Source organism: Petaurus breviceps, unplaced genomic scaffold, assembly GCF_028583685.1.
Source record: "Petaurus breviceps papuanus isolate PSGF00001 unplaced genomic scaffold, PetGlider_PUasm1.0 38, whole genome shotgun sequence".
Lineage (NCBI taxonomy): Eukaryota > Metazoa > Chordata > Mammalia > Diprotodontia > Petauridae > Petaurus > Petaurus breviceps.
The window spans coordinates 60,725,931-60,742,071 of NW_027186304.1; the positions used below are offsets into that span (position 1 = coordinate 60,725,931).

The 16,141-nt window shown below is 34.9% G+C and overlaps 1 protein-coding gene across 3 annotated transcripts in view; it reads right to left on the bottom strand.

The window, feature by feature from the left end:
• RB1CC1 (RB1 inducible coiled-coil 1) overlaps nt 1-16,141 on the bottom strand; it is an 89,809-nt gene that overhangs the window by 26,223 nt on the left and 47,445 nt on the right. For all 3 annotated transcript variants that reach the window (XM_069099936.1, XM_069099935.1, XM_069099934.1), the window contains exons 12-15: nt 13,288-13,349; nt 12,401-12,504; nt 11,834-11,960; nt 9,842-11,742 (exon numbers count right to left, since the gene is read on the bottom strand). In XM_069099936.1, the coding sequence (XP_068956037.1) occupies nt 9,842-11,742; nt 11,834-11,960; nt 12,401-12,504; nt 13,288-13,349 (2,194 nt within the window). The remainder of the gene's footprint in view (nt 1-9,841; nt 11,743-11,833; nt 11,961-12,400; nt 12,505-13,287; nt 13,350-16,141) is intronic.

The window sequence follows — 16,141 nt, forward strand, 5'->3', positions numbered from 1 at the left end:
GGCTCCAAGATTTATGTTTTGTTTTTGGTTAATTAACATATTTCAGCATAGCATTTGCCAAGACATATTCAAGAATTGTCACAAATATGGGTAAGTAATTTTCTAGGTACTTTTCTTAAACATGGAGTTAGATGAGCACAATTTAGGAAAGTATCACAAAGGTGGTTAATGTTTTCAAAGATGTTAGCAATAGTGAGCACCATACGGTGTCTTGCTCTGTGTAATATGAACAGTGCTTGTTTTATGAATATTGAGCAGATTTTCCTTTAAGGGGGTGGAAAGATCATCCTGAGGATTTGGTTGGTCTGAAAGCTCAAGGCTTGAATGAGTGGTTTTGGATCCATTGATCCCTGAGGTATTGAAGTACTAAGGTAGGGGTGGCTGGGTGGCGCTGTGAGTAGAGCACCTGCCCTGGAGTTAGGAGGACCTGAGTTCAGATCCCTCCTCAGACTTAACACAAGCAAAAAAACTAGCTCTGTGACCTTGGGCAAGTTATTCAAACCCAATTGCCCTCCATAAAGCAAAAAAAAAAAGATATTTATAGAATTATTGTAGTAATTATTCAAACATCTTCTTTGTATCCTCTTCAGTAGATAAGAGTGCTGTTTTGAACAGAGTAGGCATCAGTAAGTATTCAGTGAATGTTCTTTTCAAGAGCCAAAAAACCTAGTCATTAATACCTCTTGCTTACACAAAGGTTTTCAACCTTTCAAATTTTTGTGAAGCCTATACACCCATCTTCAGGTTTTTAAATATATAAAGTACATGTTATTACAAAGGGAATTGCTTATATTGAAAAAATAAAGATAAAATAAAATTTAAATTCAAAAAATATTTAAATTTAATATTTAAAATATAATGAACATATATTATAAGAATATGTAAATATACAATTAATTATAAATGGAATATTTATAAAATATAATTTAATGATAAATATAATAAAAATATTAAATAATTTTTTAAACCACGCATAATTTAAATAATAAAATCAAGTTGATTTTAGTCTATATTATAGGTTATTTTTAGTCTATTCAACCCTACGTTGTGTACTTTCACCATCTCATTCACTGGTTTTGCTTTTATTCCTTAGGAAAATTTCTCTTCAGTCTTTCAAACCTCCAGCTCCTGCTCTATAAAATGAGAAGGTTTAACCAATGGCTCTGTTTAGACCCTTCCAGTTATAACATTCTTTGAAGTGAGCATTTTTTGTTGTTGGAGGGGGGAGGGCAGGGCAATTAGGATTAAGTGACTTTCCCAAGGTCACACGGCTAGTAAGTGTTAAGGCTAGTAAGTGTTAAGCGTGTGAGGACATATTTAAACTCAGGTCCTCCTGACTCCAGGGCCCTTGCTCTATTCACAGCGCCACCTAGCTGCCCTGAAGTGAGCATTTTTATATAGCTTCTGGATACCTTTTAGTTTTTGTGTAAATGCCACAACCCTCTCTTAAAAAAGTCTTCACTGAATATCCCATTTCAATTTAGAAGACTCCTTTTAAATTGATTCTACTGTGGTCTGCCTATGGCCAGGCCCAACAACTCACATGAAAATGGATTGAGTTCATGAATGAAGTATGGACAAATGGCTTCTGAAATATGTTAATTTTTTTAAATCTATTCTTCTAAGAAACAAAAAAACAAAAACCCCACCTGTTCTTGGCTATTTTTGTACTAACACATAATACCAGAATGGAGTTAAAGTAATGCATACAAGATACAATTTACCTTTACACAGTTCACATTCTTAATTGCTTTTTCAAGACTTGCTTTTTATTTCCCTGAAGACTTCATTAGGGGTGGGGGTGGGGGGTGGAAGTGGGAAAGATTGCGTGTAGGGGTGCTCTAAGCAGGAAAAAAAGGGAGTGCTGTAACATTCTAATAGCAAAGTCTCTACTGCTACTGTTGCTACTTGCTATGCTCTCCCTCCCTACTAGCAATATGGAAAATAATATAAGGAAATGGCATTGGAGAGCAGTGATACTGTGGAAACCGGCAATGGTTTTGGATTCATTTTAACCCTGTGTAAATTTCAGTTTCTTCATCTACAAGATGGGCATAATACTCCACATGTTTGTTGTGAGGAAATTACCTCAAAAAAATTATATAAGGAGCCATTATTTTTAGACACCAACGTAAGATTTTAAGATCTTAAGTAATAGGTTAAAGCATACTGGTTGAGGACCCTTGTCATAATCTAACTGGAATTCAGAGTGCTTTCACTTTGAATACTATTTTATTTATATGTTACAAACTAAACTATAGCTCTATTGTAAACATTTTATTATTCAATTAATAAAAATTTATTATGTGCCTACTAGGCACCATATACTTTGCACTGGGGATACAAAAAAAGGAAAAAAAATTTCTTGTTCGGTCTAATGGGGAGACAACTTACAAACAACTATGTACAGACTATATATATGGATAAACTGGAGACGATCAAAGGGAAGGAACCAGCATTATAGAGGATCACAAAAGGTTTCCTATAAAAGGCAGAATTTAAGCTGAACCTGAAGGAGTCACAAGGCAGAGCTGAAGAATATTCTAGGCATGAGAGTTGAGAGATAGAACATCATGTTCAAGAACAGTAAACAGGGTGGTGTGATTGAATTTCAGAGAAGGTGTAAGTAAATTGTAAGAACACTGGAAAGATATGAGGGGACAAGAAGTGAAGGGCTTTGAATTCCAAAGGATTTTATATTTGATCTTGGAGGTCACAGGAAGACACTGGAGTTTATTGAGCAGGGGGAGGATGACATGGTCAGACCTATGCTTTGGGAAGATAATTCTGACAGCCAAGTGGAGACTAGACTGAAGTGATGAAGGACTTATGGATGGCACATAAACCAGAAGGGTACTGCAACAGTCCAGGAGTAAGGTGATGATGTCCTACAGTAGGGTAATGGCAATGTCAGAAGAAAGAAGGCATAATATCATGATGGCAAAATCAACATGCCTTAGCAACAGTTCTGGCTATGCTAAATTTAAGATATCTATAGGAGGGCTCAGGATGGAGCCTTGGTAAAATGAGGAAGATCTGACAATAGATTGGATATGGAGTGAGAAAAAGTGATGAATCAAGGATGGCACCTAAGTTGCAAATCTCATGGACTGAGAAAACGGTGATGCCCTCAACAATATTAGGCAAAATAGGAAGAAGATAATGTGTTTTTTTTTAGGGGGGGAGGCGGGGAGGATAGTGGGGATGAGTTCAATTTTTGTTGTTGTAATAACTAGCCAACAATTCTTCCCATTTTAAACATGCAATTAAATATCATTTATAAGTGGTAAACAAACAATAAACTATGCTATGACCAAGTTGTTTAGACTCTGGATGAACAGTTAATGACATTGAAATTATTTTGTAAAGATACAGTTTAACTATTATCCATCAGTTTTAAACTTTGTTAAAAAAAACTGGGAACTGCAAATGTAAAATAAAGGAAACATCTTTTTTTGGTAGAAAGTTTGATGTCTGTAACTTCACTGCACATTATGCCAGTTGTTTTCACTTACTTTACTAAAACAGCTCTTATGCAAATCTTTTAAGACGTCCATATGATCTTCATTATCTTTTTAGCCAACAACAAAAGAAACCTGAAAATCTATACTAATAAAGTAGGTTTTGCTACCCTGTCATTAGTGCTATACTGAAATCTCAGAATAAAGGTGGCCTGTAAAGTATACTTATGGTATTTCTAAGGGAAAATAAATTACCTTCTCGTACCTCTAGTATCCTAAACTTTTGGACTAAATCTTACAGAAGTGTAATGTAATTAATTACTGTTATTTCAGATCATACTGAGATTCTGATATGGAAGTTCTTGTTTATGTCTTTATCATAATCTTTTAAGTCATGAAAATAATATAAAAGGGCTTTATAAACTATGAAGAACTAGACTAAATGCAGGCTTCCATTATGATTAGGTTATCATCAAACGTTTCAAAACAATGAGAAGCAAGTTTTGGTGGAAACCTAATCCTCATTCTCCACCAAAACTGCATTTAATGAACTGCCAATTTCATTCTTGCAAAAGCAAAAGAACAAAATAACTAGTTTCTGCTACCAGGAAGTATTGGTTGAATTAATGAGGTGAATGGGAATAAAAAGGGATTTAGTTATAGAAATGACTCAGAGGTGCGCCTATATTTCAGTCCTGTATAGAGTTTCATCTAGAATCTTTAACTGCACTTAGTCATAGTCACATATCTAAAAATGGAAAGGACTGGTAGAGGTGACTGAGTCCAATCTCTCATTTACAGATGAAGAGGGGTTAAATAATGTGCTCAGAGACAGAGCTAATAAATGTCTGAAACAAAATTTGAATATTATCTTCCTGACTTCAACTATGGAAATCTATTCATTTCACCACAATGCCTTGGTATTCTTATTTCATTTTCTGTCTCCTGTTCTATTCTCAGGATTAACTTGCTCAAACATCTAGGTACTGATTGTACACACATACTCTCTTCCCAATAGATGACAAGCATAAATGAATATATAAAAAGAAATGCATGCATCTAACAAAATGTCTCAAAAATCAAAGTTTTCAGGCATGTCTACCTGGTGGGGAGAGAAGATAGGAACTATAAAGGTGCTCAGCATGGACACAATACTGGCTGCTACTCCTACAGAGGAGGATACTGTGGCCAAGGGAATAAGAACGAGGGGAAAGAGCCAGAGGCAGACTTAAAAAAGAGTAATTCCAATGGGACCAGCTTAGTTCAGTTCTTGTTCCCACTGATTCTTGAAAATTCTCATAATCTTCTCTCAAAATTCAACCTGCCCATCAAATCCTTAGCTAGAAAAAAATCTTTGAAGGGTACCTAGTTCAAATCATTCATTTTACAGATGAAGAAACTGAGACATCCTCAGGATTAAGTGAGCTGACCAAGATTATATAGGCAGTAAGAACTAGAGGGTATAACTGAACCTAGGTTCTCCGATTCTAGATGTCTATTTTCAATAGGTCATTTTTTTAAGTCCTATGTTTCTATGATCGTCTTAAAATCCCCTAAATAACATGGCTTCTAAAATTCATTTTTGAAAGATGCTGACACAAATATACACTGGAGTTATAAATTTTGAATCAATTCTATACACAAGTGCACCTCAACTTCGGAAAAAAAGCACACTTTTCAAGAATGAAAAAAAAAATTTCTGCCTATCAAAATGCTATCTTCCCCACCACCAGTTTAAAAAATGATGTTTTCCTTTGGTAAATAATTAGGTTTCAGCCTGAGATAAAATTACAATGAAGAATCTTGATTAGCCTTTTATAACCACAAGTTCACAAGTTTATACAAAAAAAATGAATTTTATGGTTTATTAATAACACTCAAAACAGAAATAATAATTTATAGGATTGACACAGTATCTTAGAGGTACAAATTTTAAAATGAGTATGCTTTTGAGAACAGGACACACTTGACTGAAAAGTACCCATCTTTTTTCTCAAACCACTTCATCAATGTTTAAAAATAGGATCATGTTATTTTTCTTGATTGTTCAGACCTTATTTTCTAGTACAGAAAGAAAGTTTTGGTATTTAGAAACAAACAGGTTGAATTTGGGTGATATGCAGGATGAAAGAAAATGAAGTAAAAGTGAACAAACATGGAACAATATTAGCCATACACAACAGAAAATGAAGAACATATTCCTTAAACATATGGGCTTTGAAGACATGAGAAGTTGTTAACTTGCTATTATATGTATGACAATTCCTCTATACATAGATGATTTATGAATTCTATTAAGTACAAACATCTATATACTGTACACATAATAATGAATAGATATGTTATAAAATTTCATGTACATTTCTTTTATTTTTAATGCTTTATTCACTCCTATTTTACATCATTCATTTCCTGAAGATTTTGAGTTATAAATTTTCTCCCAGGTTTTCCCCTACCCACCACCCCAAAACAGCGATCCCACTGGATATCGCCTCCTCCAATCTGCTCTCTCCCATACCCCCTCCGACTTTCCAGTGGATGTCTGTGCTCTAGTACCTGTATATCTTATTTCCAAGTTACATGTAAAATAATATTAATAATAATAGTAAATATGTGTATATATATACATATATATATATTAAACATTTGATTTTGAAACATTGAATTCCAGATTCATTCCCTTCCTCCCTCCTCATCCTTACTGGGAAGATAAGCAATTCAATATAGGTTGTACATGTGAAGCTATGCAAAACATTTCCATAGTGGATATATTGTAAAAGACTGATTATATTTTCCTCCCTTCTATCCCACCTCACACTTGTTATATTCTCTACTTTGATCCTGTCATTTTTCAAAAGTGGGTGCCTCCAACTTCCCTCCACCCCCCAGCCTGCCCTCCCTTCCATCATTCCCCCTCATCTTCTTCCCCTTCTCTCCTGTAGGGTGAGATACCCTATTTAGTGTGCATGTCATTCCCTCCCTAAGCCAAATTCAATGAGAATAAGGTTGACACATTCATTTTTGCCTTCCTCTTCTTCCCCTCCATTGTAACCACTTTCCCTTACTTCTTCTATGAGATGGGGATCTCTCCCCATCTCCTCTCATTATATTCCTCTCTCACCTCTTCATTTCACCTTTTAAGTATCATCCCTTCCTATTAAATTGGTCCTGTGCCCTCTATCTATGTATACCTGTAAACATATATACACACATCCACATATGTATTCATACGCCCGTATACCCTCATATATATATTCCCTTCAAGTATTTTCATACTGAGAAAAGTTTTACAAGTTACAATTACCATTTTTCCATGTAGGGACGTAAATAGTTCATCTTTGATAAGTTCCTTATGATTTCTTTTCCCTGTTTACCTTCTCATGCTTCTCTTGCTTCTTGTATCTAAATGTCACATTTTCTACTCAACTCTGATTTTTTCATCAAGAATGCTTGAAATTCCTCTATTCCACTGAATGACCATATTTTCCCCTGAAACATGATACTCAGTTTTTCTGGGTAGGTGATTTTTGGTTTTAATCCCAGCTCCTTTGACCTCCGGAATATCATATTTCAGGCCCTTCAATCCCTCAGTATAGAAGCTGCCAGATACTGTGTTATCCTGATTGTTTCCACAATATTTGAAATCATTTCTTCCTGGCTGCTTGTAATATTTTCTCCTTGATCTGGGAACTCTGGAACCTAGCTATAATATTCCTAAGGAGTTTTCTTTTTGGGATCTTTTTCAGGAAGTGATTGGTGGATTCTTTCAACCTCTATTTTTCCCTCTGGTTCTAAAACATCAGGGCAGTTTTCCTTGAGAATTTCTTGAAGGATGATTTCTAGGTTCTTTTTTCGATCATGGCTTTCAGGTAGTCCAATAATTTTTAAATTCTCTCTCCTGGATCTATTTTCCAGGTCGGTGGTTTTCCCAGTAAGATACTTCACATCGCCTTCTATTTTTTCATTTGTCCGGATCTGTTTAATAGTATCTTGACTTCTCATAAAGTCACTAGCTTCCATTTGCTCCAATCTAATTGTGAAGGAATGATTCTCTTCAATGAGCTTTTGAGATTCTTTTTCCATCTGGCAAATTTGACTTTTTAAGGCATTCTTCTTCTCCCTGCCTTTTTGAGCCTCTTTTGCCATTTGAGTTAGTCTATTTTTTAAGGTGTTATTTTCTTCAGTCAGGTTGTTGACCTCATTTCATAATTTTCTTGCATCATTCTCATTTCTCTTCCCAATTTTTCCTCCACTTCTCTTATTTGATTTTCAAAATCATTTTTAAGGTCCTCTATGGCCTGCACCCAGCTAGTATTTTCCTTTGAAGATTTTGGTGCAGGAGTTCTGACTTCACTGTCTTCCTCCTGTTCCATGCTTTGATACTTTTTGTCCCCCAAATAGGAGTGTAAAGTTGGACTGCTCTGCCTGGTTTGCTTCCTTTGCCTGCTCATGTTGCCACTCAATTACTTAACTTTTGGGCTTTTTGCCACAGTAGGACTCTGTTACCAGACAGGGAAGCTTTATCCCAAATGCTAGGGTTTTCTCAGCTGCTGAAGGTATTAGTTGGGTGCCCTCTCTGAAGACCTCCACCCTAGACTGCAATCTAGATCTAAGCAGGTTAAAGCAAGAGCAATTACTCCTCGGACTGGTCGCTTGGTCGCCCTACAATCTGCAGGCCAGGAGCTGAAGCTGCCACGTTGGGGCAGCCATGGCACCTCAGTGGCTTCTCCCTTCAGGGGATAAAGGCTGGACCACACTCTGAATTCCCAGGTCCCGAAGTCCACACTGCACTGACCTCTCACTTTGTCCTTGGCATCTATGGGTTCCTACTTCTGGAAACCACCACAGCTATTGGTGATATGAAGTCCCTCCAGCCAGCTGCTGGTCAGGCTGCCTTGTGGCTATAACCTCTGGTTTGCATGGGGCTCGGGTCAGCTCCCAGAGCTCTGCACTGGCCACTTACTGCTGGCCTGCCAGGCTGTCCTCAGTGGGAGTTTAGCTTCTCTGTATCATTTTGTGGGTTCCGTAGCTCCAAAGTTTGTTCAGTCACTTTTTACATGAATTGTGGGTGGTGGAAACCAGAACCTTGCAGTAGTTCTGTTTCTACTCCACTATCTTGACTCTACCCTGAGTTCCAAATTTTCTCATGTACATTTCTTACAGCTATGATTTTGATAACATAATTATATCACGACTGTCATGATAATGGTATTTCAAAGTAAAGTTCCAAAGTAAAGGCATGCCTTGCCTAACATCAACTAGTTCCACAAAAACATGACATTAGACAAAACAACATTACAAGACATAGTTGGTTTCATGGAAATGGGGTTTTAAAATACAAAAGTGACCACAGGACTGTTAAGATATAAAGGGGTATGATTAGAATTATGACTTTATTGCAAAATGATACTGGTCAAGGCAATATTAAATGGAGAATATTGAGGGTTATTTCAGATAAACATACATTGTAAATATACAAGAACATCAAAAAAGGAAAATCCATAGTCTTCAGGTCTTTGAGATTGGTTGAGCCAAGGTACTGGGCACTTTTAACTTGCACAGGTAAAGTCATCATAATATAACCACCAGAAATTCTCTCTTTATACTCTTTTAGGATGAGTACTAAAACTCTAAAATAATACATTTAATACTATAATCCAGGGGTACATACTGGTGTGAAACACTAGGTTGACAATTGAACTCATATTTAACAAAAAGAGCCACACAACAGCAGGCTGCATGTCAGATTCAAGAGACCAAATAATGAATGTTATGTAAAGCCCTTTGAAAACCTTAAAGGATTATATAAATATATCTATTATTGTTGTTGCTACATAAAGCTTGAGAACTGACCCTGATACTATTACTGGTATTTCCTAAATTGTCATTGCAATATTGCTCAAAATTACAAACTCCATTAGTAACTAGACAGCAGTAAAGATACACATAGTTGAAACACAAATTTTTACCTATACAACCAAATGACTCTCCCCAACATTTCCCTTACACCAAACTGAGAAAAACAACAAAAACCCTGGAAAATTACAACATACACCTTATCAGAAAAGCAGACCTTTAAAAACTACATTTTTGAAATTAAAATATTTCAAAACTTGCGATTTCAATCTCACACACACATGCACACACAAAGTATTTTTCATTTAGTCTATCCTCTTACTTTTAAAAGGACATTACAAAGAATATAATTCAAAACATCAGCCCAAATATAACTGATTATTTAACAATGTTAAATCCCATACATTACATATTTAGGGCATATGATCATATAAAACCATAATTATAAGAGAAGGTGAGATTATAAATTATAAACAATTATAATTGTATAAAATTTAAACACTTTTAGGCAACTAAATTCTTACCTTTTGGTTATCTGACTCTCAAGATGTTTAATTTTTTCCAACAGTTCTTTTTCAACAGCATCTCTCTGTAACTCAAATTCTTTAAGGGCAACTTGAACAGCTTCCTCTTTTTCACAATTAAGCTTCTGAATGAGTCGTTCTCGGTCTTGCTCTTGATTCATAACTATTTTCTCTTTGTCTTCTTCAAGTTTATGGATAATAGCTTCATATTTTTCTTCTTGTTGGGCCATTCTTTCATTGCTTTGTTTTTCAAGGACACTCAATTCCAACTCCAACTTACTCTGCAATTCCAATATTTGTTCTTTCAATTTAGTTTCAATTTCAAACGCTTGTTGATGTAAAGATGTTACCTTGTTTAGTTCAGCTCTCAGCAAATTTGATTCTTCTTCATGTCTACCAACCAACTCTGAAATGCACTGATCTTTTTCAACGCTCATTAGAGTTTTCAGCTCTGCTAAGCCTATTTGGTAGTCCTCATTATTATCTAGAATTTTCTGGTTTAATTTGCTTATCTCTGATCTCAAATTTTCCGTTTCTTTTTCAATGAGGACCTTCAAGGTTTCTTGCTGTTGGGCTTTGTTTTCTTCTAACAATATTTTCATTTCATCAGTTTCTGCTTCTTTCAAAGCAAGCTCAACCTCTAATTTGCATCTTAGGTCAGACAAATCAGAAACTTTAAGTTTTAACTCCTGTAACTGCTGTTCCTTTTCCTGGACAACTATTGCATGGGATTCTTGCATTTGATCAAGTCTTTGCTGATTTTCCTTTTTTAATTTCTCTAAAGAAACTTTGTGGTCATTCAAAACTTTTTCAAATTCCTGTGTATGTTTGTCTTGAAGAGTATCTTCTAGTTCCTTCAGGTGACTCTGCTCCAAACTCTGCAGTTCTGCCCTAAGGAGATGCAACTTTTCTTCATTTTCAACATGGAGCTTTTTTAAGTCTTCTAACACAACTTCTCGTGATTCCTTGAGTTCTTTAATTTCAAAATTTTGGTTCTTCATTGCATGCTCCATTTCTAGCAGCTTCTGATCTTTCTCATTTTGTAGGCAGAGGACAGCTTCCTTTTCATTCTTAACCAAAGCAAACTCATTATCTTTATTTTGTAAAACCTCTTCAAGACCTACTAAATCCCCTTTTAATTTTTTAATCTTTTTTTCATTTTCTTCACTATCTTTTATTAATGCATTGAGCTTAGCTTCATATTCGTTCTTTAAAGACTGCAGTTCTTTCTGATGTTTTTCTTTTAGTGTTATTTCCAGGGAACATTTTACTTTTTCAATGATATTTCGTATTTCTACAGCTGTACATTTTAAAGAATTAGAAAAATCACACTGTTCTTTCTGCACAAGTGTTCTGAAGTGACAGAGGTCTTCTTTTATGTTTTGTAAATTGAACTGTGATTCTTGGGCAACAGCTCTACATTTTTCCATCTGAACATTTAGAGAAGCATGGTCTCCTGAATCTTCTTTACCACATATATTTGTATCCTGCATGCGCCTGCTGTCTATTGCATTGATAACTGAAGAATAGAGTGATTCTACCATCATTTCTGGACTCTGTGGATCACTTATGGGATTAGGAGATGCTAGATTTTCTTCTATTACAAATTCATTCACTGCTGACATAAAATCAGATTCAGGGCTTTCAGCTAAAGAGTCTAAATCTAAAGATTCTTGGTGGAGGGTTTGTTCTATATTTGGGTGAGGAATTGTCTCAAAATCAAATGTATGAGCATCAATGCTATCTGGAGACAATTCTTCTAATGGACATACTGGAGGACACAGGGGATCCTGAATAGTGAGTGGAGGAGGAGTTCTAGGTGAGGTAGTAGTTGTAATTCCTGTTGTACTTTCCATCCTTGGTGTAGTAACTGATTGTGGGGATGTCTGACTCATGGAAACCTAGAGGTAAAAGAGAAGACAAAAACAGTATTCAAATAAAAACTATATTCCCAATGTTTATCACAAATAAGCCGAACAAAAAACCCCCTACCTTTTGTTCACTCAGTAGGTCTGTAATGGTCTGTGACATTTCATCCAAACTTTGTGCTGCTTTCACTAAATTATGTAGCGCAAGGACATGCTGGTGTAGAGGTTCAAAGTCACAAAGTAATGGAACCCTGAGAGGAAGAAGAGTTTTTGTTTTGAATTATGACACTATGACAATGAAATACTAAAAACACATTAGATAAATTAGATCATTAAATTTTTTTTTTAATGTGTCAGGAATATTTTTAAAATAAGGTAAAATACCAAAGCATACCTAAGCAGGTATACTTACTTAGACCCTTATCTCTTGAGAACAAAAGTTCTTTTAGGGCAGACCACTGATTCAATAACTGGTTTTATTTCTCACGCTAAGCTATATTTCTGCCTGATTAATTTAGTATTCCTTCAGTAAAATTCATGGAAGTCCACTAAAGAAGACCCTGAAGCAATATTTTGCTTTTTTCTAAAATATCTTCCTAAAAATTTCACTAACCTACAACCCCAAAAATCAGTATTTTAAAGCAAACAAATGAACATCACACTTAAAATTAAGCATAGTGATACCATTTACCTGAGTAACGGTTGTACTTCTGAAGGACAGAAAGACTGCAGAAACTTCAAATCAGTTAAGGAAATATCTGGAAGTTCACCATCAAACTTCCGAGGCTTTCGAGTCTGAGGACAAGACAATTTACATAGAAATGTAACATGGGCACAGAATAATGACAAAAACAGAATTAAAAGGTAGAAATCAATACACATGATGGGTTTCAATGTGATCAAATTAAGCTGTTAGAGACATTAAACCTTTCCACTGAAGAGTTCAATTTTCTGTTAATTCTTCTAAATAGAAATTGCTAAGATTCACTATATCTCAGCTAATTTTGATCATGCAGTACAGTATTTTAAAAAGGTCTTATCAGTGATATATGGTGACAAAGTACTCTGAAGCACTATCCAATAAACAAATTGATGTTATTAATATCTATTAGTGGTTATACAACCTGTACTTTGCCAATTAGCTTTTTTTGTTTATGTTTATATATGTGTGTGTGTGTGTGTGTTATCTATAGACATAGAGAGAGACAGATATAATACATACAAACATATACACATATACTCTTATAGCATTATTCAGGGTATATAGTTTCCTTAATTTTCCAAAAAAACAAAACCAGATACCCTCTAATACCAAGAAAAATTCTGATAATACCATTGTGAAAAAAATTTTAGGACTTTGTATTAGTTGACTCTTGAAACAGATCTTATAAAGAGCTAAATTTAAAAATGCCTCTGAGCACAAAGTTCATTATGCTTATAGGGACTATTTTTAAAACTGCCACATAATTTTACAGAGAGTTTCCATATTAGCTTCTTCCCTAATGCCAAATATTTTCAAAACTGTAGTTAATTTAAAACATGCAGAATTTAAAAATGTTTAAGAAAATGCATACATACACAAAAAGAAGGAGGCCAGGAGTCGAGTCCCCTAAACAGACGGTTTCTTAAAAAAGATTTCCCTGTGTAAAGAAATTAAAAGTATGATTACAACAGAAGGAAAGGCAAAGAAAAGGCAAAAATTATGGCATTTGTGAACAAAATTTTTTTAAATTAAAATAATTCTTCCCTTAAAAAATTTTATATTTAACTCTTAGTCAAAAGACATGCTCTAATAGATTTCACTGATACCGATATTTAAGAATATTTTTTTAAAAAATCAACAACAAAGTGACTAAAATTAAATGTCATGAGATTCAGTCTCCTGCCTCTGTACTTTTAAACAGGCTATTCTACATGGCCAGACTATACTCCTTTCCTCACTTTCCACCTGGTAGAATCCTTAGCTTACTTAATAGCTTGATTCAGGTGCCACTTTTTAGGAAGCCTTGGTGCTTTCTTTACATACAAATTATATTGTATTTATTTAGCTCTGTAAATATTGTCCTCCCTCTTTCAATGTTAACTCCTTGAAGGTAGGGATTTTTTTATATTTTGTCTTTGTTTACACAGATCCATAATGCCTTGCTTGTAACTGATGCTAAATGAATGCTATCACTATCTTTGCAAATAGTCCTCTGCAATTTGCTCTCCCAAATATCTAAGCATCCCACTTAAGCCAATAGGTAGGATCTATGAACAGTATGTTAGTAGATGAAAGTTTAAAACTTCCATATTTCCATTTAAACCTAGGAATCCAGTACCAATAGATCTGTATTCAAGTGTTAGCAATAGCACTGTTAAAGCAAAAACACTGTCTGATTAGCTTGCTCATGATATTAGAAGTTAGCTAAAAAGAAAGCTCCACAGATACCAAAATATTTACAGAGGCACTTTTTGTGATATCAAAGGAATTGGAAACAAAATACCCATCAATTAGGGAAAGGCTAAAAAATCTGTGGTACATAAATAAGAGAATTTATCTATTACTGTGCTATAAGAAATGATGGATGTGAAGAAATAAAAAGTATTTAAAGAACTACATGAATTGATGCAAAGTAGAGCTGAGAAAACAATATATTCATTAAGTACAACAACGTAAATAAAACACACACACACAAGCACAGTGAATGTTGCAAAATTATAAACAAGAAGCATAGCTCAAAAGAAGTGATGAGAAGACACTGCCACTGCTTTATGAGGAGTGGGGGGCATAAATACTATGCAGTGCCCATATTTTCAGGCTTTTTAATATACTGATCAGTTATGCTGATTTTTTTCTTCTTTTTTCTTTTGTTAAAAAAAAACACTATTTGTTATACAGAATGGCATTCTGGGAAGGGGTAGGGAAAGGACATAGAGAAGCTAGTTACATAAAAAACAAGATGTTAATAAAAATTTATTTAAAAAACTAAAAACAAATTAATGATAAAAGGCAATTTAAAACACAAAAGCGCATTAGATTGAGTGACCTCTGAGATTCTTTCAAATTCTAAGAGTCAAGATTTTGTATTTTTGGCTTATTCTGTGAGGTGAAAAACAGTTCTTGTTTTTTAAAAACAAATCATTAAAACTAGTTTTCATTGTTCAAGAAAATTAGACACAATCATGATAAATGAGGTCTTTGATTACCAAGGTACCTAATTATCTTACTCTTTTATTTTAGAAATATAGTCAAATTCATGGTTTTCCAATTAAGAGTCACAATTTACTGACATGAATCAATTTTTAAAAACACAAATCAGTCTCTGTTAAAGTGAAAATAACTATAAATTTTACATTAAAAAGGTCAAATTTTGGGCAGCCAGGTGGCTCAGCGAGTAAGAGCATCGGCTCCAGTGTCGGGATGACCTGGATCAAATCCGGGCTCAGATACTCAGCACCACACCCAGAAATAACTGGCCATGTAACCTTGAGCAAGTTACTTAACCCTGATTGCTTAAAAAAAAAAAAAGTCAAATTCTTATCAGTTTATACAGGATGCCAAACAGTAAAGCCTGAAAACAGAGCAGAAGCTTGTTATAACCTAGCTTGCTGTTTTATAACTTACATATACAATAGGACAAACTATGCTCTTTTACACACATGAAAGTTATGTGAAATAAATACCTGATGTATTAGAAAGAACCTCATGACCTCACTCTAGTATTGCACTATAGCTTGCTTAGGCCAATAATTAACACCCAATGATTCTGATACAGAAGATAAAAGCTGATGAAATAATATGGAGGCAGATGAAGCAGAAAAGACACTGAAGTGGCTAAGGAAACCAGAGTTCTGCACCTGGCTTCGTGATCATATGCAATTAATGGGTCTATTTTTGGACTCAAGTTTCCCTTTCTGTTAAATAAGATACAAAGAAAAAAAAAGCAGTCCTTACTCTCAAGAACCTTATATACTAATGGAGGAAACAATATGTAAAATAATGCAAGACATATACAGAGTAGATAGAAAACAATCTGAGTGGAAAAAACATTAGCACTTCCAGGGTGACTTCCTAACAAAAGTGAGATTTGAGCTGAGTCTTACAGGAAAAGCCAAGGCTTCTTTCAAGATGTGAAGGGAGGGCATTCCAGGAATGGAGGTCAGATAGAAGATGAGCATACAAAACTATAAAGAGGCCAGTATTAGTGAATCTGTGTGTAGATGAGTTAAACGTTAGATTAGAAAGATAACAAGGGCCCAGCTTATAAAAACTTGAGAGAAGTGCATACTCTCTCCTAGGTGCCATAAAGAACAACTGGAATTAACTGAACACGGTGGGGGCAGTGGGGAGGAAAGGAGATGGAGAGGGGCATAGGAAACAGTCAGATGTACGTTTTAGAAAAATCACATTGGCAGATGAATGGAGGATAGACTGGAGTAGGGAGATATG